At 37.2% G+C, this 25,150-nt stretch overlaps 1 protein-coding gene across 8 annotated transcripts in view; it reads left to right on the forward strand.

Annotated features, from left to right (window-relative positions):
- RBMS1 (RNA binding motif single stranded interacting protein 1) overlaps positions 1–25,150 on the forward strand; it is a 139,740-nt gene that overhangs the window by 85,795 nt on the left and 28,795 nt on the right. For all 8 annotated transcript variants that reach the window (XM_087920098.1, XM_087920097.1, XM_026697167.2 and 5 more), the window contains exons 3-4: positions 10,110–10,168; positions 16,090–16,181. In XM_087920098.1, the coding sequence (XP_087776224.1) occupies positions 10,110–10,168; positions 16,090–16,181 (151 nt within the window). The remainder of the gene's footprint in view (positions 1–10,109; positions 10,169–16,089; positions 16,182–25,150) is intronic.

Genomic DNA, 25,150 nt, shown 5'->3' on the forward strand with positions numbered 1-25,150 from the left:
ATAGCTTTCATTTATATTAGCAGAATATTCTCAAGTGATATATGGAACACATCCAGCCGAGATCATGGTTTAGACCAGTAGTTTCCAGATTACAGTCTGAAAACATAAAGCAAGTTTCTGGTAGAGATTTAAAATATAATAAAGCAAGTTTCTGGTAGAGATTTAAAATATATATATATATATATATATATATATATATATATATATATATATATATGAACTCAGAAATTGTTATTATATTCCCACGTGATTTCCAGATGTATTGTGCTTTTAAAGTTGTAGATGATGGCAGGCTTGATGATGGCAGATGAGATTCTGCCAAACGTCGCTACAACTTTAAAAGCACAACTACAATCACGTGGGAAAATACCCAACAAAGCTGAATGCCATACATGTAAGTACCACGAAAACTTAAGAAAACAAATATATATATATATCAATCATTCAGCTTTGTTGGGTATTTTCCCGTCATTGTAGTTGTGCTTTTAAAGTTGTAGCAACGTTTGGCAGAATCCATGATGGCAGATGAGATTCTGCAAACGTTGCTACAACTTTAAAAGCACAACTACAAGACGTGGGAAAATACCTGAACAAAGCTGAATACCATACATTCAAGTCAACGGGGAAGCCAGATTCGCTATGTTACTAAGTGGCAAGAAAAGTCGCAAAATGGGGCAAAACCACTTAACAACTTTCTCACTTAGCAACATAAATTCTGGGCTGAATTGTGATCGTAAGTAGAGGACTACCTGTATTTGGTTTTCTACTTTAAGATACTTCGTTTTCCTATCCCCAGTCCTGAATGGGCTTGGAGTTGGCTCTCTTGAAGCTTAAAACACGCTGTGAATTTCCCAAAACATGTAAAAAAGCATAGGAGGGACTATTCTGATTGTATTCTACCATATTCTGTATCCTCTGGAATTCTTTCTTGCTCTGGAACAGTTGGTCACCAGCCAGTGGGCTGGGGACCACTGGTGGTCTGTGAGAAAATGTTGGTGGTCCGCAGAGAAATGTCACCCCCAAAGCACTCCCCCCCAAAGCAATTAATCCAGGCTGGGAACAAAAGGCTGCGTCGCCCATATGACCCACCCATCCCCTGGCCCCCATCCTTCAACCAAGCGCAAACCTTACCTTGAGCAGAGCCACGTGAGCTGGAACTGGAAGATAAGACCAATAGCGGGGGAGGGAAATCTGCCCCGGGGTGGCTTGCTGACGTTGGTGGGAACGTTGGTCCCGTATTCCAGAGCTGCAGTAGTTACAGGACTGGCCCTTTGGTCATCCTGGAGCATGGCAGGCCAGTGCACCCGGGTGGAGGAGCAGCTGCTCCAGGATGACCAAAGGGCCAGTCCTGTGACTACTGCAGCTCTGGAATATGGGACCAACTTTCCCACCAACATCAGCAAGCCACTGTCAGTCAAAATTCATATTAGTGGTCCATGGGATTTAAAATCATGAGTTTGGTGGTCCCTGAGGTCCAAAAGGTTGGTGACCACTGCTGTGGAAGACTGCGATAGAAATGCAATCTTCAAGAAGATATTGAGTTCTTAAATGATAGAGTCTATGTATATTTGACCTGGTGATGTATTAAAATTCACATAAAATGTAGCCATGCATTCTTAGGAAATGGCAGTGCAATGGGTCATATTTTCAACAGCACTTCACCACAAAGACAGAATTTTAATAAGGGATTTATCTGAACTTTATTTCAAAGACAGCTGTTGGAAGTGCATTAAAACATGCTAGGGTTAGCGCACTCTTGAATTAAGGAGTGGACATTGGTATAAATATCTGGCAGGTCTAAACAAAGATTATTAACCATAAAATAATCTAACCAAAGTATATGGTAAAACAGTGGATGTTTGTGATTTTGATGTATATATTTGAGCTGTCCACTGGAAGTCTTTGAAGGAAATGCTATGGTTCATTTTTGCCTCATAATATTGTGAAGGCTACAATAAATTGCTTTTTATCAACCAAAGTTCTTAGAAAGAAGGTTAGGATGATGATAATAAATAATAAAACAAGCCATTGTGTAGTACTCCTGACTGGACCTACCTTACTGCTCTTTCATTTTGATCCAAGATCCAAAAATGGCTTTATAGCATCCATGTCTTAACTCTTATTACTTTTATGATGAAAAGAATAGGACAGAGATATGAATCTTATCCATAGATTTCCCATTCACATTTAAATCAAGAAAAACTAGTTTGACTTGTATTTCTTGAGTAGGATGAACACATTCCGAAACACTGTGGTTATTAAGGATCTAATTTCAGTAAAATACTTCAAGTGGTGTTACTTAAAAGGCAGTGAACTTGAAAATAGCAGAAGTTCTGCATGCGGAATGAGCTATACTTACTTGGGAGTTTATTGTTTGTGGAAAAGATGAATGTCTATATTATTTGTCCTTTATTAAGTGTTAAGCATATTGGAACTCTGTAATGATTTTGGCCTGGGCTCACAAATGAAGCAAATCGGACTGGGTAGTAAATCATCAAGGAATACTAAGACAAAACTATTGGCTAGCTCAGTGTTTCTCAACCTTAACAATGTTAAGATTTGTGGACTTCCACTCCCAGATTTCCCCAACTTGTATGGGAAACTCCCAGATTTCCCCAGCCAGAATTCTGTGAATTGAAGTGCACACGTCTTAAAGTTGCTATGGTGGAGAAACACTTGGCTAGACTGAGAAGATGAAAATCCATGCCAGAAGAAGACAGTATCAAGTTACTTTATAGTTGCCAAGAGATTGACACGAAAATGTCCCTGTAATCTCCAGGAGTCATTTTTGTCTCGAAAGAGACCATGCCTAAAATTAACACTCACAATTGACATTGTAGACTTGTCTCCTCGTCAAATAATCTGTGTAGACACTGTGTTTAAAGGAAAGTGTTTCAAATTGTACTCCACTAATTCACATTGGATATGCTTCTATGCGGCGCATGAACATAGCGATAGGAATATTCATGAATGCACTCTAACCTAATTTGAATGTCTTCCTGTAGATTTACAAAACCATTTAAAAAGAGAGAGAGAGATGCAGTGTATCATTAAGGCAGCAAGCATTATGGCAGATTACAGTGACGAACAAATCCAAACAATGTGGATGAGAATAATGAAATATGCTTTATCAAAATCATTGTAATTTATATAAACTATAGAAGGAATACAATTGTAATATGCCTTAAGGCAGGAGTGTCAAACTCTCATCGTCACGGCATCATCACATGACGTATTGCGACTTCCCCTCCTTCGCTAAACCGGGTGTGGGCGTGGCCAGCGGGTAATGCACCTGGCTGGTGGGCCACAAGTTTGACAGCCCTGCCTTAAGGAATTGTCATTGATTTATATTTGGGGGGAGAAAAATATATTTGTAAATAATAAATATAACATGACGGATTAGAATTAGCCAGTAGAGCATTTGCAAATATTCTTTGTCATGGATATTTTAAGTTAGAGGTTCCTTAGTTTGTATTACAATGTTGTAACATATTATTGTATCAATTGCTTTATTTTGCAGTTGGTGATAAGTACATATAGGTAATGGTAAATTTACCATGCTTTGAAATTAGGTCAGAAGAGGGAGGGAGGCAGATGTTGAATTTCTCGATAGCCAGTTGTATATCTGGACAAATGACATCCTTCTAGGGCCATATACACTCCTGCTGGATACAAGCCCGTGAGCCTAAAGGATGCAGTTTCCTGCCACTAAAAGAATATTTTTAAAAACCTTCTTTTCAGTAACCACCTGGATTTTTATAATTTTGCTTTATGCCATTCTATCTCTTTGTTCACCTACTAGATAAAATAAATATTTGTTGGTAAAAGTTATTTGTATAATGACTAGGTAAACACAGCATCAATAACTGATACACATGGTTTTTAACTGTGCATTTTGAATCTAGCTTTAAACTTATCAGAACAAGATGGCAGTTAGGATATCAGTGGTGATGTGAATTTGTTCAGTTGATTCTTCTAATAATAAATATATCCAGATTGGACTGAATAGAACAATATCTCCTTTTAAATTGTCTTTGCAAAGAAATTCATATTTCATTATATATATATATATATATATATATTCATGTATATGTGTGTGTGTGTAGATAGATAGATAGATATAGAGATAGAGATAGATAGATAGATAGAGATAGAGATAGAGATACATAGATATTACACACACGCACACATAATAAATATACAAGTATATACTTAATAAAATATGAATTTTGCAGATTGATTCTATATATAGAATTTATAAAATCTACATTATATATAATTCTGTAGAATTCATACTTTATTAAATATATAATTGTGGAATTAAAAGTTTTTAGAAGGAAGAATTTAAAATCTTTACGATGCTTAAGCGTGCATTCCCTTTATATTGGTCCATTGGTCTGGTCTCATGCATTGTCCTGTGACATTTGTACCTATCCTCTTAACAGCAAAATGAATACAGATAATCCTTGACTTATGACTGAGTATAAGGTTGTAAGTTACGATGGTTGTGGAATGGATTGTCATGTGAAAAACCTGATTTTATGACTTTTTGTGGTGGTCGTTAAATGAATCGCCATGGTCCTTAAGTGAATCCACAGTGATTAAGCTAGCCCATCGATCACTGTGAGGCGTTTTTGTCAAAAATCAGAAGTAAATGCCAGTTTTAGGCAAATGAATCACCATGTCAGTTTTTGGCAAAAATGTCCTAAATCACCATCACGTGACCACAGGTCACTGCAAATGATGTTAAATGTAGACTGGCTGCCAGGCGCCTGAAATATAATTATGTGACCGGGGGTGACATCCATCAGAATTTCAGAACAGGGTTGTAAGTACCTTTTTGGAGGTCTGTCGTAATTTTGGAAACTAAGTGATTGGTTATAAGTCGAGGACTATCTGCACTCTTTCCAACGGATAAAGAAGTTCTGTGAGGATCAGGAGGAGGTAGCAAAACCATCTGGAATGGCTTTAAGCAGAGCACCACAGGAACAAAGAGAGAGTTTCTTTTTTCTCTTGAAACTGCTTGCAGAGTTTCTGTTCACGATTCTGTCAGCATCGCTCACATATATGCCCCGAAGGAACTGTGTTCTTTCCTTTCTAAAAGTAGAGGTGACATTGCCTGATAATTTTGAAATCTGGGTCTGCCCAAGGATATAGTTAGGAAGGCATTAGAAGAAAATGCTGCACCTGTACCTGTCTCATTTATGATGGAGAGTTCTGTGTGTTATGACCTCGGTTTTGGGGTGGGACTTACTAAAAATTGAGGCATAGAATGTGCCAGACAATCAATCCTGACTTTGTCAGAGGCAGATGTTGGAATGTGATTTGTTTTCTATATTGGTATAGGGCATGGCTGTCAAACTTGCAGCCTGTGGGCCAGATGCATCATGCCCAGTTTAGCGAAGGAGGGAAAGTCGTGGTATGTCACGTGATGATGCCATGACAATGCAAGTTTGACATCTCTGGTATAGAGATTGGAGGAATGGGATAGGCTACAACTGTTTCTGTAACCTTAGTCCGATCACAGTTTGGCTTTACTATTGTCCTTGGGACTGTTCCCCACAATTCTAGTTGGTAGTTCTACTGAGTGTCTAAACATTGTTGAAATATTGAAATGATTCTAGATTAATCACAAAAATACTATAATCTAACTGTGAAAGCACATTAAGACACTGTAGTTCTGAAGGCTGTGAAATAAGATAAACACATGATCATTTTCATCTGCAATCATCATCAGACACAGATAGGAATCGATTTGGAGACATAGGATGAATTTGTAATACAGGTAATCCTCGACTTAACAATAGTTAGTTTAGTGACAGAAGTTACAACGGCACTGAAAAAAGTGACTTACAACCATCTTTCACGCTTATGACCATTGCAACATCCCCTTGGTCACGTGATTTATGTTCAGATGCTTGACAACTGGTTCATATTTATGATGGTTGCAGTGTGATTCCCTTTGGCGACCTTCGGACAAGCAAAATCAATGGGGAAGCCAGATTTACTTGACAACCATGTTACTAACTTAACAACTGCAGAGATTCACTTAACAAATGTAAGAAAAATCGTAAAATGGGACAAGACTCACTTAACAAATTTATCATTTAGCAACGTAAATTCTGGGCTCAATTGTGGCCATAACTGGAGGACTACCTGAAGTGCTAAGAATCCAGTATCTCCAATAACCTGCAGTGCACATTGCCTTCCTGCAGAGCTTTTTCAAAAAAAAAAAAAAGATGTTCTGTTTAGGATCAGGCAACCAGATGAAGCTTTAAAGGATTACCCTGCATGGTTTAAATGATATTTGAGGTAAAATTGTTCCAGTTAATTCCAACTTGAATACCATGGTTATGACAGAATCTAAGAAGGATGATGTTAGGTTTCCATTTAGTCATATTTGGATAGATTTTATCTTGTGCTCTTTGGGTGATGTAGTCAAGTTATTTGGGTGTTTTGAGAGAGAAATAATATTTATATTGATCTCCCCATTGATTCTTCAGTGCAGTGGTAGGATTCAATTTTTTTTAATACCGATTCTGTGGGTGTGGCTTAGCATGGCAGGTGAAGAATGGGACTGTAAAATCTCCAGTCAGAGGTGGTATTTGCCAGTTCTGTGAACTACTCAAAATTTCTGCTACCAGTTCTTCAGAACTGGTCAGAACCTGCTGAATACCACCTCTGCTTCAGTATAACGGTTACATTAAGAAAACTTTTCAGCAGCCTTCAGGAACAGTGTTATACAGGTAGTCCTCTACTTACAACAGTTTGTGTCATGACTGTTCAAAGTTACAAGGGCACTGAAAAAAATGATTTATGACCGTTTTGCACACTTTACAACCGTTGTAGCATTCCCATGGTCACCTGATCAAAATTCAGATGCTTGACGACTGGTTCATATTTATGACAGTTGAAGTGCCCCGGGGTCATGTGATGACTTTCTGTGACCTTCTGACATGGAAAGTCAGTGGGGACATTGGATTCACTTAACACCTGTCACTAACATAATAACTTCAGGGATTCACTTAACAACAGTGACAAGAAAGGTTGTAAAACGGGGCAAAACTCACTTAACAAATATCTCACTTAGCAAGAAAAATTTTGGGCTCAATTATGGTTGTAAATCGAGGGCCACCTGTAGTTGCTATAGTCCTTTCTGATTTTTTATATATAACTGTGTGTGTGTGTGTGTGTGTGTGTGTGTGTGTGTATACATATATACTGTATATCAGATATATATATATCTATATCTCAGATATCTCTGTGTGCGTGTGTGTGTGTAAATTAATTAAAATAAATAAAATATATTGAAAAACCAATGCAGGAGTTCCTCAAAGCTTTACTGGCTTCTCATGAAACCACTCAGAGAGGTCATCCAGGGGTTCGGGCTTATGCGAATAATAAGTGCTCTGCTTCTCATTTCCTTCAGCTAGTCCCAGGAGGCTATAGAAATCTTGAAAAGCTACAGTAGTGGTTAAAAAAGTGAGGGAAGAAACTACATGATTAAAATAGTAAACATGACAAAAAAGAGGAGAGCTAAAAAGGAGATCCTTATTAGTGTCCATTTAATATCAATAAAGAATTATTTCCGTTCTTATGTTCTTTAATTTAATCCAGACATGAGAGAAAGACTGTGAGTGGAGAAAGATAGATAGATATGTAAGAATGAGTCATCACAGAGAATGGATTGCAAGCTGTGTGATTAAAAAAAAAAGCATTGAAGAGTTTGCTTGGAACTACTTACAAGCTATAATACAGCAGATAACATCAGTTAGCAGGGCTTTTTTTTTTTTAAAGCAATGGCTTACTTGTCAGTTGTATGAAACTTGATAAAGTCAGGTTAGTTAGAATAAATGCCCATGGAGTTCTCAAATCAACCAGATTATGGTTGTCCCAAAGGTGCTTTTTCCAAAAAGCAACTGGAACTTTTTGCTTTTCTTTTTTCCTTTGAAAACGTTTTGCTTTTCATCTAAGAAGCTTCTTCAGTCCTGGTGAGAGAATGGAACTGGCGGAGAATGGAAGGATTTATATGGTTTGCCCTCAGAAGTTGTGGGAGCGCCACCACTTGAGACTTTCAAGAAGAGATTGGACTGCCATTTGTCAGAAATGGTGTAGGGTCTCCTGCTTGGGCGGGAGGGTTGGACTAGATGACATACAAGGTCCCTTCCAATTCTGAGTATCTGTTAACCAGCCTGTTGTTGAGGCCACTTGGGAATTAATCTATATCTTCAGAGTCACCTGAATGAGAGTGCAAATGTGTGTGGATTCTTCTTGGGACTGCTGAAAGGACAGAGTTGTAAACAGGAGATAGGTGGTGGTGTATCGTTTCCCCTCTATTGAGGGAAGGCTGTTCAATTTTGCTTTGAATCACTAAGCAAGATAATTTATAAAAACAATGACTGAGCACATCATATAACAATTACAGAATAGTAACTTTAATACTTCCCATGTTTAGAAAAAAAAAGTATATTTACATAAAAGGAAGGCTGGAACATCTGGACAATTCAAAAACATCTGGATACATTATAAGGCCTGGAGTAAATCCTCTTCTCTCTCTTAGCAACGTTAGTGATCGCTTATTGGCAGGGATAATCCTGAGAATGGAGGGCTGAAGGAAGATACCAGTGGTCCTTCAAATAGCTTTCACTTAAACTACTCAGGGCTTTAAAAGTCATAGCCAGCATTTTAACTTGTGGCAGCTCAGTCCTGTATACCAGGGGTCCCAACCCCCGGGCTGCAGTCCACTACCGGGCCTTGAGTCGTTCAGAACTAGGCTGCAGAAGTAGAGGGCAAGCAGTGACCGAGTGTGTATGCATGCACTTGCCTGCTGCTTGTGTGGAACCATCTCCTGTTCCTCTCCCTCGCCGGTCTGCAAAAACGGAAAATTGGGGAGCTCTGCTATATACAGTGTACAATACAGGGGAGCTTATATTTGGATTCACATAGTGTTTGACTAAATGCCTATCTGGGAACAAAGAGGAAATTTAACTTCTACTATGCCCTAAAAATTAAAATGCAGCTTTCCTTCCATAGCCTAATGACAACAAATCTTGCAGCAAACAACAGTATCTGCAAGCACGAACAGAGTGTGCCTTGAAATGCAATTTATTTTAATATAAAATAGATCTGGTCAGCGCCACAAGAATCATTACAGGCCGCCAGGTTTTTCCAGGCTTGAAGGCAGTTCTTGTTATTTGGGAAACTTGGCTATACTTACAGTGCAGTTTGAAATTACTTTGGATTCACATCAGGAGTTGGTAGGGCATGGAGGTGCAGTTGAAAAAGTCAAGAAGGGGGGAGTCCTAGGGATGCCACTTGAGGAAAGGTGGGAATTACATCAAATAAATACAGCCATTTTATCTGTTCGATTACTGTAGTCTGCCTATATTTTTTTCTGTTTATTTCAGATTAAAACAGCTTTTAGTGAAAGGTGCTTCACATGATAGACAGCACCTGAGTATTTCTTTATCCTTCATCTTTTGAAATACAATAATCTCTTTGTTATCAAAAGCTTCCCCATTTTAGTGAGACATGCAAATTTTTTAGTAGGTAGAAAACAAATCACGCAGTTTCCTTTGAAGCACAAATCCATATCCATATGTGAAAAATCTGAGAAGTCTTTTGCATGCCACAGATAGAATTTAAGGACCAAATCATTTTAGGCCCAAAGCAGTTTCACCTATTATGTGTCTCTGATTTCCAAGAATTTGAGTTGTTTCCTGTATTATGGAAGGATCATAGATGTTGTGATCTTCTGTTCTTGGGAGTCTGTTTTGCTTCTTAGCTGGTTTGATCTTTCTAGAATGGGATGTTATGGACAGATGCTGCTGCCATTGGTGGTGACTTGAATTATATTAAATGCTTGTTTGACTAATTAAATACTGATCTGTCTAATAAAACTGATTTTTCTGTAGACATTTAGGACAAAGCTTTAATCTTTACTCTAGTTGGGAGAACTAGCAACAGAATCAATGCTGTCCTCTTTTGTAGGTTAAAGGTTGAATAAATGTATTTTTTTTAACAAGTGTAAATTTACATGAGAGTATTGCAGCTTAACTTGATCACTTAGATTTTGTAAGGTAACTTCTGGTTTGTTTTTAAATTTTTAGATATGGGAAAATTGTATCTACGAAAGCTATTTTGGATAAAACAACAAACAAATGCAAAGGTATGTTCATTCTTAATTCCTTTTCCAACTTTGATTTTAAAATCATTTATAATTATTTTTTTCCCCTTTTTAATGTATGGTAGCTTTGCATTACATTGAACCATTTCTCCTTCGCACAGTTGCAACATACACTTTGGTTTTATCTATCAGGAATTGTCACCAGCAAGGTTCGCAAAGATAAACCTTTTCGGTTGTTGTTCCCCTCCTCTGAAGTCACATTCTCCCCAAGAGTCATATGGCCCCAAACTTGCTGAGTTTTAGGGTGTTTCTTGGATAATAAGTAAGGATTGATTATCTGGTTATTTTATCTTTCTCATATATTGTTTTAATCTTATTTACAAAGCTGCTAAGTGCCAGCAAAAATGGGTCTATAAGGTATAGATAAATATTTTTTTTTAAAAAAAAATACTAAAGCCCACATGGATGCTTACGATGACTCTAAACAGACTTAACAGGCATGCCACTGTGTGGCATTGAGCCTCTGTTTCCAAAAAGAAAGGGGAATTTGAACATGAATTTTCCTTGCCTGCTGAGATGAGTACCATTTGACTGTACAAAGTATCCAGAAAGATTACACATTGTGTAAATTGGCTTTATTAATTAGAATGGGTGAGTGTTAAGTAGTTCTTAATTGCATGTTCCAGTCCCTTAATTGTGTTTGTGTTCTGTTCGTTTGGAATATAATGGGGAGAGGGTGAAAGGGTTTCATTTTCACTGGCATAATTATAGGTAGGAAAAATAATAAACTTCTTTCTCTGAGACACTGAGTACATTAATTTGGTTTGGTGACCTTCAGCATTCTCTGTGATTATGATTAGATCACTTCCTCACAAAATGAGTAGTAAGTAGAATACAATACCAAACCCTCACATACTGGGTTTTAGTCCTACTTTCCAAAAGCGAATGAATGCTTTCTAATCAAGGGAAAATTCAGTCCTGTCAGTTTTTCCATAGTATGCAAGTGAGTTTTAACCTCAAGAGACCTATTAATCTGAAACTTGTATTTTTCCATATTATATTTTTGTTCTAGATTCGTGATAAATGTTAGAAGTATTTGTTGAAAGATGTACATAGAAGTAAAAAGAAGGTGCTTAAATTAACTACACTCCTATACCAACATAATTAGGAATAAGCACCACTAAATTCATTAGAACCTATTTTTCAGTGGATATGTGTAGGATTACGTAGTAGAGTGTTGTATATATTTACTATTTCTCTTCCCTCCAGATTTTTTCTGCACAGCATATTCTGGTTTTTTAAATGATTACACATGGTTTATTAATTATTCTTTTTTAAAAAAAAATGTATCCTATTTTGAGCAGTAGGTAGAACTAGCATTGACAGGTATAAGTTTGCATTAATCAAAATGTCCTTTTTATGATGGGCTGAGTGGGCTAAGGATCATTCTGGTTCTAAGGACCTCCGGAGCTACTTGAGATATACTACTTCTCCTGCTTCCCAGGTTCTGAGTTTTTGAACTCAGAAAATGCTGAGCCTGGAGACCATTGCAAAAATCAGGAAATAGATTTTTTTTTCCCCCTCTGCACACTGCCCTAGAGGAGAAAATGAAAATAATAAATCAGGAAGAATCAAGTCAGAACATTTGTCAAATATTGCTTCCCTTATAAAAGAAGTTATTCAGCTGGGCCTTGTTTCGTTTTGCACATCAGAAATGAAACTGTAGCCTTGTGTTCATTTTTGTAATTTGTTACTCATCACAATCGACCCAGTATAATCATAGTCAAGATGCTCTTTAAGTTCAAATGTCTTAATATAGTAAATATTCCACCTTTCCTCTGGTTACCTATCTTATCTGAGAATTAGATGCCTCTTCAAAACCACAAGCAATTCTCCACTATATTGAAAACAGCATATTTAGACTTAACAAATATAAAAAGGTAAATTGTTAGCATAGTACTGGTCCCCAAAATGAAACTAGGTTATTTTCTAGGGTAGTATAAGCATTATATGACCAGTACCAAGTTTGGGCAAAAAAGTTACTGTGTTCCATATAATCCATCAATCAATCAAATAAAATATTTATTAAAATCTCATTCAATAACTAGATTATTTTTTAAAAAAACATCTTAAATGTGCATTCTTATTTGATATTAATTACGGATAGCTAAAGGGTTGATCTTTTTTGTAGGAAGAAACACTTGATGAGAGTTTAGGGTTCCACTGCAATTTCCTTGCTGAATGTTGTACGGGTGGCATTATTGTTTTTATCTAGTCTTCCTTTCCATTGTAGCTCCTATCCCATCCAGGAATCTGGCTTCCCTGTTGGCTTTGCTTGTCAGAAAGTCACAAAAGGTGATCACATGACCCCAGGACACTGCAACGGTCATAAACATGAGTCAGTTGCAAAGCATCTGAATTTTGATCACATGACCATGGAGAGACTGCAATGGTTCTAAGTGTGAAAAATAAGTCACTTTTTCAGTGCCATTATAACTTGGAATTGTCACTAAATAAACTGTTGTAAGTCGAGGACTACCTATACTCTAGACCAGGGATGTCAAACTCGATTTCATTGAAGGCCGCATCAGGGTTGTATTTTACCTCGGAGGGCCAGAGTGGGTGTGGTCAGCTCGACATCACTTGTGTCAGGGGTGCCTGTGGTGGCTCAAGCGCTCTGCCAGAGAAAACAGGCTCCTGAGCTCTGTTTTTGGCTGCAACGGCCTCCTGTAAGTAACCCTCTGCCAATGAAAACAGAGCTCAAGAGGGCTGTGTGCAGCCCACCTGAGTTCTGTTTTTGCTGGCAGAGGCACCGCAGGCCAGTCTTTTGCCATTTCCAGGGTGGCCCTGCGGGCCAGATCTAATCACCCCACGGGCCAGATCTGTCCCCCAGGCCTTGAGTTTGACACCCCTGCTCTAGACGGTCCCTCAAGAATACAAAGAGCCTGTAAATCTAGGGGGGAACATGGATGTCAGCAAAAAAACTATTCTCTTCCTCACAAAAGGAACAGGATTATAGAATGCAAAACTCCAAGCTGTAATCTTTTGATGCAGTATCAGAGGGGCGCTATCTATAAAGTCATTGTACAGTCACCTGTTTTTGTACATATTGATAAAATTACATTTTGGACATAGGCAGTTTTCAAATTTAAGGTCAGTTTGTAATAAAACTATTTCTGTAGAAAGATTTCATTTTTTAAAAAACAAAACTAAAACACACCAAATTATTTTATTTGTATCCTTACCCAGTCACTTATTTCAAATTAAACTTGGACTGTTAGAAAAGGTTTTGAACTATTTCTACTACATTTACTACCTCAATATACCTACGTTTACTATAAGCTCATTAAACATGCTATATGAGAAATTAAACTTGGGGGGCTGGATTTAAATCTATGAAAAAATAATATTATTGATGAATAGCAATACTTATTCTTTCTCCCAACTTGTAATATTGCATTTAATTCAGTTTGAATACTGCCCAACTCTAATCTTAGATTTCTGAAGATCCTTTTCTGGAATATGAATATAGGAAATCCCAAATATTCTTAGTACCACTGTCACATATAAGTGGTGATAAAATGATTTAATTTAGTATACATGTGGACCAAATGTCATATTTCCATTACATTTATTGAATTTCTTGTTCAGATTTTGACCAATTCTATTCAGTCTCCAACTTTGCCCAATTTGTGCTATATTTTGTGAGGACCCAAATGCAGTTTTTCGTGATGATATTGCAGTGCCCAGCAGGACAAGGAACTTGGTATAAATAAATTTTAGCTGTTTTCTTCAGAAGGAGGAGATGTCACCATTTCAGCTTATGAAATGTCAATAGCACATTCAGTAGATGAGTAATGAAAGAGTATATACTCATAAAATGGTGATTGAAGAGTAGCTGTACATAGAGTAGTCAATGTGAGTGATTATAAATATTCTGTCGTGAATGGAGAATGTTGCAATAAATAAACAATGATATCCACATAGACATCCCAAGTCAATCAAGTTTTTAATAGTGTGATGTCATTTTCAAATTAATTTTTCATTTAGTTGTAGCTTACATCAGTGATTTATAGTAAGATTGTTGTCAGGAAGCTGTTTCATAGGCAGTTCTGGTTCTGGCATCTCACAAAGCATACTTGAACTAAATCTGAGATTACTCTGTTATGAACATACCAGAATTAGTTATTGTTATTCTTTTGCTAATACAGAGTATTAAACTAGCACATAGAGTTATGTAGATTTATAGCATGACTGTGCTTGCTTTCTTTTAAAGGTTTACATGATTAATCTGCCTTAATAAATAGTAGCATAAAAGGGAATAAAACTTAACTGTACTTTATACTTTAAACATTTTCAATTGCTTACACTATCTATACGATACTTTATTTCTTTCTTATACATGCTGTGTTTCACCTTTTGGTCTTAACTTTAAGCATTTTTTTCTTTATTACTAAAGCAAATTTGGTTATAACGTTGATGTAATATTATTTTCCTAACTAGAGTCAGAAATGGATGATGTTAAGCTGTAGTAAATAGAAGTCTTATATTTTGATGTCATGGGAAGCTAATTTAAAGCTTTCATAAGAAAATTCAACAAACAGACCCAGTATTGATTGAGAAGAAGAAACTTTTATTTTGGTCAGTGACCAGCAAATAGCAAAGTGAAATGTATTACGATACAATAAGGAGTCCATGCAACTGTGACTGCAGTAATAAATTAGAACATAAAATTACAAACGTTAAACCTATAAAATCAATAAGTAATCTAAATAACTAAACCTAAAAGGAATCTTTTATCTTAATACATTTGAATTAATGTTTATGTTAATACAACAAAAATACTGACAATAGACTAAGAATGATTAGTTACAGTTAAATAAGCTAAAATATAAAGTAATAAAACCATGAGTATAAAATACTAGGGTAGTCTGCTCTCACAAGTAATTGTGCAATTATTCCCGTTCATTGTTTGCAGGTAATATAATAGTATTTAACAATTTTATACAGGCTGTAGTAATTCGATGAGACAATAAATACATGAGTTAAAATCAATCTGGATGGCCTAGATAATTTGACACTATGTCAAATAGCACAAACAAATATCCTGATAAAATGGAGAATATAGAAGAAACTGGCCAATGGTTTAAACATGACCCTTCCACATTTCTGAAAAAGAATTTTCTTATGCCTCTTTCTCAAGGCAGCTGCAGGCAAAACATTAAATTGTGCTAATATCTTAGTCAGTTTATGTTTGGACATATCTATCTGCTTCAATTACCTCGCTGAACTAAGGTTAAAGGGCTAAATATCCAGGTAGACCACTACTGGCCCCATAGGATTGAGCTTCCTAGCTTTCTGTATCTATTATTCTCTGCCCTACCTTGGCTTTGTCTTGACCAAAATTAAGGCTAGTAAAGCTTCCAGAGAGTAGTCATAGTGATTCAACTTATGTAAGATGGAGCTTTTCCATTGGCTAATATATTTATCAGAAATCGGAGGGATTAGATTGCTACTAATTTGATCAGTAGTTCAGGGCATCATTATTGTATCAATCCTGGGTATAACAGTTTCTAGATGGATAATAACATTGGGTATACATTTTGGTACCAGGAAAATATTTCTCAAAAACAGGCTGAAGGAATTCCATCAACAGTATGTTTTTATAGGGTCATATATGTGCACCATTCAGAAGACTCAGAAGATGGTAAAGGTGAAATAAGTTTAAGGCCTCCATGATTACTTACAAGTTCCTAAGAAAACTAGGATGTCAGAATCAGCCTCAGATCTTCCATTCAGGCATGACATTTGCTGAATGGCATTCAATAAATCCTTTTTTGTAATTTCTAATGAGATCATTATGAGGACGAAATAAAATATTCATATATTGTAATACGCCCCCAATTCTTTAAGTAGAGTGAAAGTGAACATTTCTTATTAAACAAAATTCTTTTAAATTTTAGGTTATGGTTTTGTGGACTTTGATAGTCCAGCTGCAGCTCAGAAAGCCGTATCTGCCCTGAAAGCCACTGGAGTTCAAGCACAGATGGCAAAGGTAAGATAATATACTAGCGAAAGATCATTGGGTAGCATTGGTACAACCTAAATAATACCTAAAGAGAAGGTATTTAGATTAATCATCGAACTATTTCATTGTCCATCTGTCTTCAACTAAGCTGTGCCTTTATAAAACCTGGGATCAAGCTGTTAAGACTTGCTGTGTTCCAACGTAATTTTGTTTAGGCTCCTGTGTTAATTTGTTTAAGTTTATCTAAAGCAGTATTCCAAACCGTAGCCATTTTCAGCTGTGTCTGGTTCAATACTCAGAATTCTCCATAACTTCGGTGTGGCTGCAGTACTCCGGAACTTAGATCCATGTACCTAGAAGTTGCCTTGATGGAGAAATGTTGACCTACAGCCATATACACCTTCCCTTACAATAACATATTTTTTAAAATAAAAAGCACCATTAGGGATAATAGTTCAAATTGTGTTGGAGTTTAGCTGCGGTATAAATGTTTAACCCATTTTGAAAATGAAAGTTATTTATTCATTGTTTTAGAGTCAGCAGACTAGATTATTTATTTTTATTTTGCCTTTATTATTTTTAAAACTAAAGCAGCGAACATACATAAAACTCCATTCCTTCTTCTGTTTTTTCCACTATAACAACCCTGTTGAGGTGGGTTGGACTGAGATAGAGTAACTGGCCCCAAAGTTACCTAGATGGCTTTCATACCTAAATCAGGACGAGAAGGCAAAAGTCTTCTAGACTGTAGCCTGGTGCTGAAACCATAGAGCACTAGCTGAATAAATTAAATTCTAATTTTAAATTTAAAATGGAGACTTTCTGCATGCTTATTGAAGGACTTCTAAAGTGAACCAACCATTTAGACTCTGGTAATAACAGACTTCAGTGAACTCAGCAATGCTTACTTCCAAAGACAAATGTATAGTATTGCATAGTAAATTGAGTGTCTCATGTATATCTCTACTTACAGAGCAAACTATTATCCTTGGAAATGTTCTTACTTGAGATTATTTGATTTTGTAACCTTGGACCTATAGTTCTTGATACTGTGGCCGCTGTAAAGAAACTAAATGTTCTCTCTCAGAAACTATTCACTGTAATTGGCAGGTTGTCTGTCTGAAAAAAAAACCCTTTTCCTTTTCTCTTGTCTTCAAGAAAAACGTTGAAAAGAATTGTTACAAAGCTGGTTTTATTTGTTCGGAAGTAGCATTATTTCTTCTAAATTTATATTGGGATTAAATAATTTTAAAGTTTTACTGCTACTATTTAAAATGATGCATTACATAGTTATCATAAGACCCAGCTTTCTTCAAAGGGAGCTTTTTTTAATAGTGCAAATTGCAAGCATAAGGGGAAGCTTGTTCTGGATCAGGGCTACAGTGGTAGGTAGGACAAAGCATTACATTGCAAATCCCAATAAGCGGGGATGGGATTCGACCGGTATAACTACCGGTTCTGTCACTCTGTGTTGTGCGTGTATGCGCCCGAGTGCAATTTACGACCTGAAGCACTGCATGCAAGTGCGCAGCGGTTTGAAAAGCCCCTTTTCCTGCGTTTTCAACCGCAGCTGTGTTGCGCAAAGCAACTGCGGTTGAAAACGCAGGAAATAAAGGTCAGGTAAGGGCCCGGGCAGGTGGGTGGGCCAAAACAGCAGCAAACATAGAACCGGTTCTATGTATGCTCTCTGTTTGCTGCTCTTCAGAGCAACCGGTTCTACAGAAGTGGACAGAACTGGTAGAATCCCACCCCTGCCAATAAGCCTTTTCATCACTGTTTTTAGAAAGGGGAAAAAAATTGTGCACACAGTATAAAGATAATATGTAGATAGTCCAATACAAGATGCTGGAAGCAAACATTTGATAAAGACCCTGAAGGCTATGTACTTGTAGTTACTCTCATCTGTTCCATAAATGGTGAAGGGGCATATGGAGAAAAAGATACGTTGCTAGTCTTGAATAATACATCGATTGACCCATTCTATTTCATTAGATCCAATGTACAATGAATCTCTTGTTGAAAATGACAGGCAAGTCTTGTCCATACACTTAGTAGCTATTCATTTAAGCTGTCTCCTTTCAGGTTGAAAAACCTTTGCTGTTTTGAATTTTTAAGTCATTTGTAGTGATTATGTTTTAGAAAGATTAAATAGGGGCCAGATGTAGCCTTTTTATAATATTAGTCCTGTTCCCAAGTGTAAAGTATTGCAGCATTTTCAGTGATGTTGTATTTTCCCTAAGATGCTCAGCTGAGGAACAGTAGAGCTAATAGAAATGTCCTTGGATGAATTCCAGGACAACAAAATGTAAACCATATGTGTATTAATGCATATTTTATCACATACAAAAAAATATTTGCTCTTTCTGAAGTCAAATGCAATGTTCCTTGGGTCTCTTTGTTATGGGTTGTGTCATATTGTTTAATGTCTATATATGTGACACCAAACAAAAAATAAAACTATTTACACATGTCTCCAGAGGTCTCCTCACGCGCTATTATAACTGTTATAAAATTTATATGTTACAATATTCAAACCACTCTAGCTGATTTGCAGTTATAAAAGCATACAAACAGAATCAAGGGCTATAAAACTATACAATTTCATGAAATCTGGGTAAAATTCAATGTCCAAACCTAAATTGCACCTTATTATCCATCATCACTGAGAATGATCAAGAAAATAAGCAATTTAAACTCAAAATAACTGGAAGGAGAAAACTATCTTTACAGACATCCTAAAAGATGGCAGTATGGATATAGATATTATCACATGGACAGGGTGGCCACTGAGAAGGTACGCCTTCAAGATTTCTACCCCACCCATCTGTTAGAAGAGACACGTCTGAAACAACTCTTCCCACGCAGAACACACAGTTCAAACTCAATAATACTTAGAAGTATTATTTAGGACTTTCTAAAACCAGCACTTTGAAACCTAATGATAAAAGGTAAACCTAGATTCTAAACCTATTGTCTTGCATCATGAGGACAAAGTCATAAGTAAATATTGCCAAGGCCTTGGCTGAAGCTAAGCTGGGCTGGGTGATGACTTCCTGACTAGAGATTCTACCTGTTGGTTAATCATTAGTTGTGGTCCAGAAGAACCTCTAGGCTCCTGCTATGGAAGGTGTGAGATCCCATCCAAGACCAATAGCAGAACCAGCATGATTCAGATGAATCTTACCTCCATCTTTTGTTTTAGTTTATGCTGTACAGTCTAGTCCCTCATAGCCTCCGTACTATCTGAGACTCTCCACTACATCTCCACATCAGCCCAGGTTTGGGAAGTACAACTGGTTATCGTCATTGTATTAAAGAGACCTCACCCCAAACCACAACAGGTTAAATTGCAGGGAGAGAGTTCTAAGACTGTGGCACCCCACAAAGCAGTAGCCTGAAATTTCAACCATTCATCTTCCAACATTTACTGTCCAAAACTACCTATTCAGGAAGGAGTAGACATACTGTAAAGGAATGGTCTTTCTCCCAGGCCATTTGCATCTTAACATATTCCTGTTAACAGGTTGCTGTTAAGATGCAATGATTGACAATATCAAATTGTTCTGAGAGTTTTACAGAACTGAGAGGACTATATTCTCTATCCTAGGACACAACAAAGATTATTGAATAAAATGGTCATAATTTACATTCACTTGAAAGAGATTGAGAATCCATTTTGTACAGGAGATTGTACACAATGCACTTTTATAATGGGATTCATTTTCTTACTAATAACATTTAAAAGTTTTGACTTCATGATATAGCTATATATTTCCTACTTTGAGGAATTTAAGGATCTCTTGCTCTCTCTGTGTGTGTATATATTTAAAATAAGTATTGGTTATGTGGCATAAAATAGAAAGTCATAGATAATGCTTTTAAAATGCATATCATAGTAGTGACATAATTTGATAACCAAAGTAACTCAGTTATAATCAGTGCTAAGTATGTCTGATTTAAATATTTGGCTTGGATAGTGTCCCTCCCAGTAAGCATAAAAGAACATAAAATGCATTAATTTTGCATGTAAAGAGACTGAACTGATGCTGTTACCATATTAGTTCCAACATGCATAGATGAGTTAGCACATCATGCTAAATCATGATATAGTTTACTGTTTTGCAGTTGATTTATTAAGTGACATGAACCTAGCTATTGTGGTTTGCAACCACTTTTCATGTTGTATATGAATAAAACACTTTATTCAAGAAATCATGATTAAACAGATCATAGATTAGCATGATAATAGCAATAAGACTTATATACTGCTTCATAGTGCTTTTATAGCCCGCTCTAAGTGGTTTACAGAGACAGCATATTGCCTCCAACAATCTAGGTCCTCATTTTACCGACCTTGGAAGGCTGAGTCAATCTTGAGCCTGGTGAGATTTGAGCTTGGTGAGATTTGAACTGCCAAATTGCAGTCAGCTGGCAGTCAGCAGACGTAGCCTGCAGTACTAACCACTGCGCCACTGTGAGTCTAGTCATATTTTAGATGTGGCCATTCATTGCAAATTGATGTATCTGTGCCTGGCTTGTACTACTTTAGACTGCCAACTTAGGTTTTGTTTGTTTCCCTCTTTTAAAAATGTCATTATGAAAAAAAAAAAAAAACCTGTGTCACAGAAAAGGCTAATTTAGGATTTGTCCCTGACCTCTAGGTTGTGATGATGATATTGGTGATGGTGATGATGACAGAATATCCAGTTGTGAGCCATAGTCTACATTGATAGATTATAAAAATCTTAAAATATATGGTTTAGAAGGTACCTTAGAGATCACTGGGGATAATATAGGGCCCCAATCAAAGTGAACATCCCAGGTCTGTAGTTTTGTGGATTTTAAAAAAGTAATATTCAGCCTTTAACTTTTACTTTAGTTATGCACAACTGAATGTTTTCTGACTACCAAATGAGATCAATTTTTAAAATACTTTTATTATTTAGTATTTTGCCTAAAGTAATTTCTTGCAGAGTAGCTTCGCACAATATTTATTTGTTAATTAATTATATTTTCCAACTGATAAATCCCTCACAGATGGTGCACCTGAAAAGATCCTAGCCAATGCTGACATTTATGATGATAAATGTATTCTTAAACATTTCTTTGATACCATAAGCAATTTATAGGTTAAAGGATAATTGGAGAGGTGCTGAGATGTTTGTCACACACAAGGCAGTTATTTGAGATGAAGTCTTTGATTTGAGCATTCTTAGTCTCATTTAAATTTGAAGAAACTGTTCATTAGAATGGAAACTAACTTATAAATTCTGGTTGGTGAAAAATATTGGTATGCAAAGTATTTCAAATTTGAACTGTTTCAAGCAGAGGCACCTGCAGAATCCTACAATTTCATCAGAATGACAAAATGAGCATCACAACATAAGCTCCACTCTTGATATATATGTGTCCCAACATCATGATGCACCCATGAAAGAGGAAAACTTATGCCAGGATATTTGTTTTATCATTCACACAAGCAACTCTTGTCCACACATGCTCATCTGTCTGGTTTCAAAGTTTAAACACCCATTGAACAAAGCAAAGCAACCATTTTGGGTATGAAATGGGAGGTTAGGTCTTTATAGAAGTGTTTCAAGTTTCATATAACTCTATTTCTATATTGGAACACACTGGAAAGGGTCAAAACTGAAACATATTGCACTCTTATACTTCATTTTTATGGGGCAATCAAAATGGAGCATTGTTAATTTGGACTATGTATGTATTGTGCTTAGTAAAAAAGATTGAATTGGGAATTGGCAATACACAAAATTATAAAATTGTCAGGTTTCCAGGAATGAAAATCAATGCTTGCCCTAGAACAAATTGAGCTCAATTATTAAAAAACAAAAACAAATCACATTTATTTTAATAGGTTTACTGCTGTATGTTTCTGACCACTATTTTTTAGATTTGCTGAGTAATTCTTTTCTTGGAAAATTCTAATATATCTTCTAGAAATCATTACTTCTTATATAGATTACAGGTATAAAAAGTTGCATTATCTAAAACACTTGTTGCCTTGACTTACAATTTGTTATTTTGTCCAGTTGCTATGTTGACTTTTTCCTTCTGACAATTACCTCATTTACAAAATCCTTTTTTTGATAACAGCAGATTATTTGCTCTGAAAAGTTGCTAAGTAATAAGGGCTTATGGAGATTAGAAAATCTGTGTTGAATCCACATAAAATATTCTGCTTCCACAGTGACCAGATACGGATCCATGGGAAGATCAAATGTAGAACATAACTAAAATGAGGCCCTCCTTCCATAGCAGACAATATTCAAAGGCATGGTCCTTGAGTAGTCATATTATTTTATAGTCCGTTCCATGAATTTATACAGTTTACCAAAATATATCTCTTCAGGGCGCAGTATTGATATGTCTGCCTAGATCTGATCTATCTGCATGTCATGATGAAGTAAATACACTGCTCAAAAAAATAAAGGGAACACAAAAATAAGACATCCTAGATCTGAATGAATGAAATATTCTTATTAAATACTTTGTTCATTACATAGTTGAATGTGCTGACAACAAAATCACACAAAAATTATCAATGGAAATCAAATTTAGCAACCCATGGAGGTCTGGATTTGGAGTTACACTCAAAGTGGGAAAAAAACTACAGGCTGATCCAACTTTGATGTAATGTCCTTAAAACAAGTCAAAATGAGGCTCAGTAGTGTGTGTGGCCTCCACGTGCCTCTATGACTTCCCTACAACACCTGGGCATGCTCCTGATGAGGTGGCGGATGGTCTCCTGAGGGATCGCCTCCCACACCTGGACTAAAGCATCCCCCAACTCCTGGACAGTCTGTGGTGCAAGGTGGCCTTGGTGGATGGAACAAGACGTGATGTCCCAGTGTGCTCAATTGGATTCAGGTCTGGGGAACGGGCGGGCCAGTCCATAGCATCAATGCCTTCGTCTTGCAGGAACTGCTGACACACTCCAGCCACATGAGGTCTAGCATTGTTGTGCATTAGGAGGAACCCAGGGCCAATCTCACCAGCATATGGTCTCACAAGGGATCTGAGGATCTCATCTCAGTACCTAATGGCAGTCAGGCTACCTCTGGTAAGCACATGGAGGGCTGTGCGGCCCCCTAAAGAAATGCCACCCCACACCATTACTGACCCACTGCCAAACCGGTCATGCTGGAGGATGTTGCAGGCAGCAGAACATTCTCCATGGCATCTCCAGACCCTGTCACGTCTGTCACATGTGCTCAGTGTGAACCTGCTTTCATCTGTGAAGAACACAGGGCACCAACGGTGAATTTGCCAATCTTGGAGCTCTCTGGCAAACACCAAACATCCTGCACGGTGTTGGGCTGTAAGCACAACCCCCACCGACCCCATGAGTCAGACCCTCATACCACCCTCATGGAGTCTGTTTCTGACCATTTGAGCAGCCACATGCACATTTGTGGCCCGCTGGAGGTCATTTTGCAGGGCTCTGGCAGTGCTCCTCCTGTCCCTTCTTGCACAAAGGCGGAGGTAGTGGTCCTGATGCTGGGTTGTTGCCCTCCTCCGACCTCCTCCACGTCTCCTGATGTACTGGCCTATCTCCTGGTAGCGCCTCCATGCTCTGGACACTACGCTGACAGACACAGCAAACCTTCTTACCACAGCTCGCACTGATGTGCCATGAGCTGCATTACCTGAGCCACTTGTGTGGGTTGTAGACTCCGTCTCATGCTACCACTAGAGTGAAAGCACCGCCAGCATTCAAAAGTGACCAAACCATCAGCCAGAAAGCATAGGAACTGAGAAGTGGTCTGTGGTCACCACGTGCAGAATCACTCTTTTATTGGGGATGTCTTACTAACTGCCTATGCTTTCCACCTGTTGTCTATTCTATTTGCACAACAGCATGTGAAATTGATTGTCAACCAGTGTTGCTATCTTAGTGGACAGTTTGATTTCACAGAAGTGTGATTTACTTGGAGTTACATTGTGTTGTTTAAGTGTTCCCTTTATTTTTTTGAGCAGTGTACTAAGTATCTATTAAAGGTACGCAGTGTGATGATTATAGGCAGTATCTACAGATAGTTCCCTTGATTCTTGTTAGGTTTCAAGCTCCATCTGTAATTTTTGTTATGAATCAGTGGAGAACTGACATCCTGCAGGCCCAGTGCATTAAACCATGGTATTATCTATCTCCATAACTGCCTTTGAGGCTTCTTTGATATCATTAAAGAATTAAAAATAGTGGGAGTCAACTGAATTTTGGGGGAAATGTACCCAGACTAAACAAACTGGGGTAGTAGTCCCAAGGGGATTGCAGCCATTTTGTGAATAAGCAACATTCTCCCATTGCAATAATATTGTAGCAGTATGCAAAATACACCCCAAATTAGCTCATCCTTGTGCTTGGATTGGAAGCTGGAGTAAAATGTGATAGCCAAGCTACTAAATTGAGGCACTCGACTGGACACATAAGAACAAAAAAAATGAGATTTGCACTGCTTTAGCCAGTGTGGCCAATTATTCCAAATTATAGTGATCACCAATATTTGCACGTAACCTTATCAAATCTTATTTGAACGATCAAGATGTCTGTTATTAATGCAGGTAATAATAGTAATTTTTCAACAAATCAGAAAGAATTGAAGACAATTGGTAAAGGTAAAAGCAAACCAGATCAAATGACTTGTTAAACCTCTGCTTTTAATACAGGTAGTCCTCAACTTATAACAGTTCATTTAGTGACCGTTCAAAGTTACAGCGGCGCTGAAAAACGTGACTTATGACCATTTTTCACAGTTGCAACCTTTGCAGCATCCCCATGATTATGTGATCAAAATTCAGACACTTAGAAACTGGTTCATACTTACGACTGTTGCCATGTCCCAAGTCACGTAATCCCCCTTTTGCAACCTTCTGTCAAGCAAAATCAATGGGAAAGCCAGATTCACTTAACAACCTGGTTTCTAATTTACCAACTGCAGTGATTCACTTAACAACTGAAGCAAGAAAGGTTGTAA

This window comes from Pseudonaja textilis, chromosome 1 (assembly GCF_049901715.1).
Source record: "Pseudonaja textilis isolate UNSWEBS1 chromosome 1, rPseTex1.2, whole genome shotgun sequence".
NCBI classification, from domain to species: Eukaryota; Metazoa; Chordata; class Lepidosauria; order Squamata; family Elapidae; genus Pseudonaja; species Pseudonaja textilis.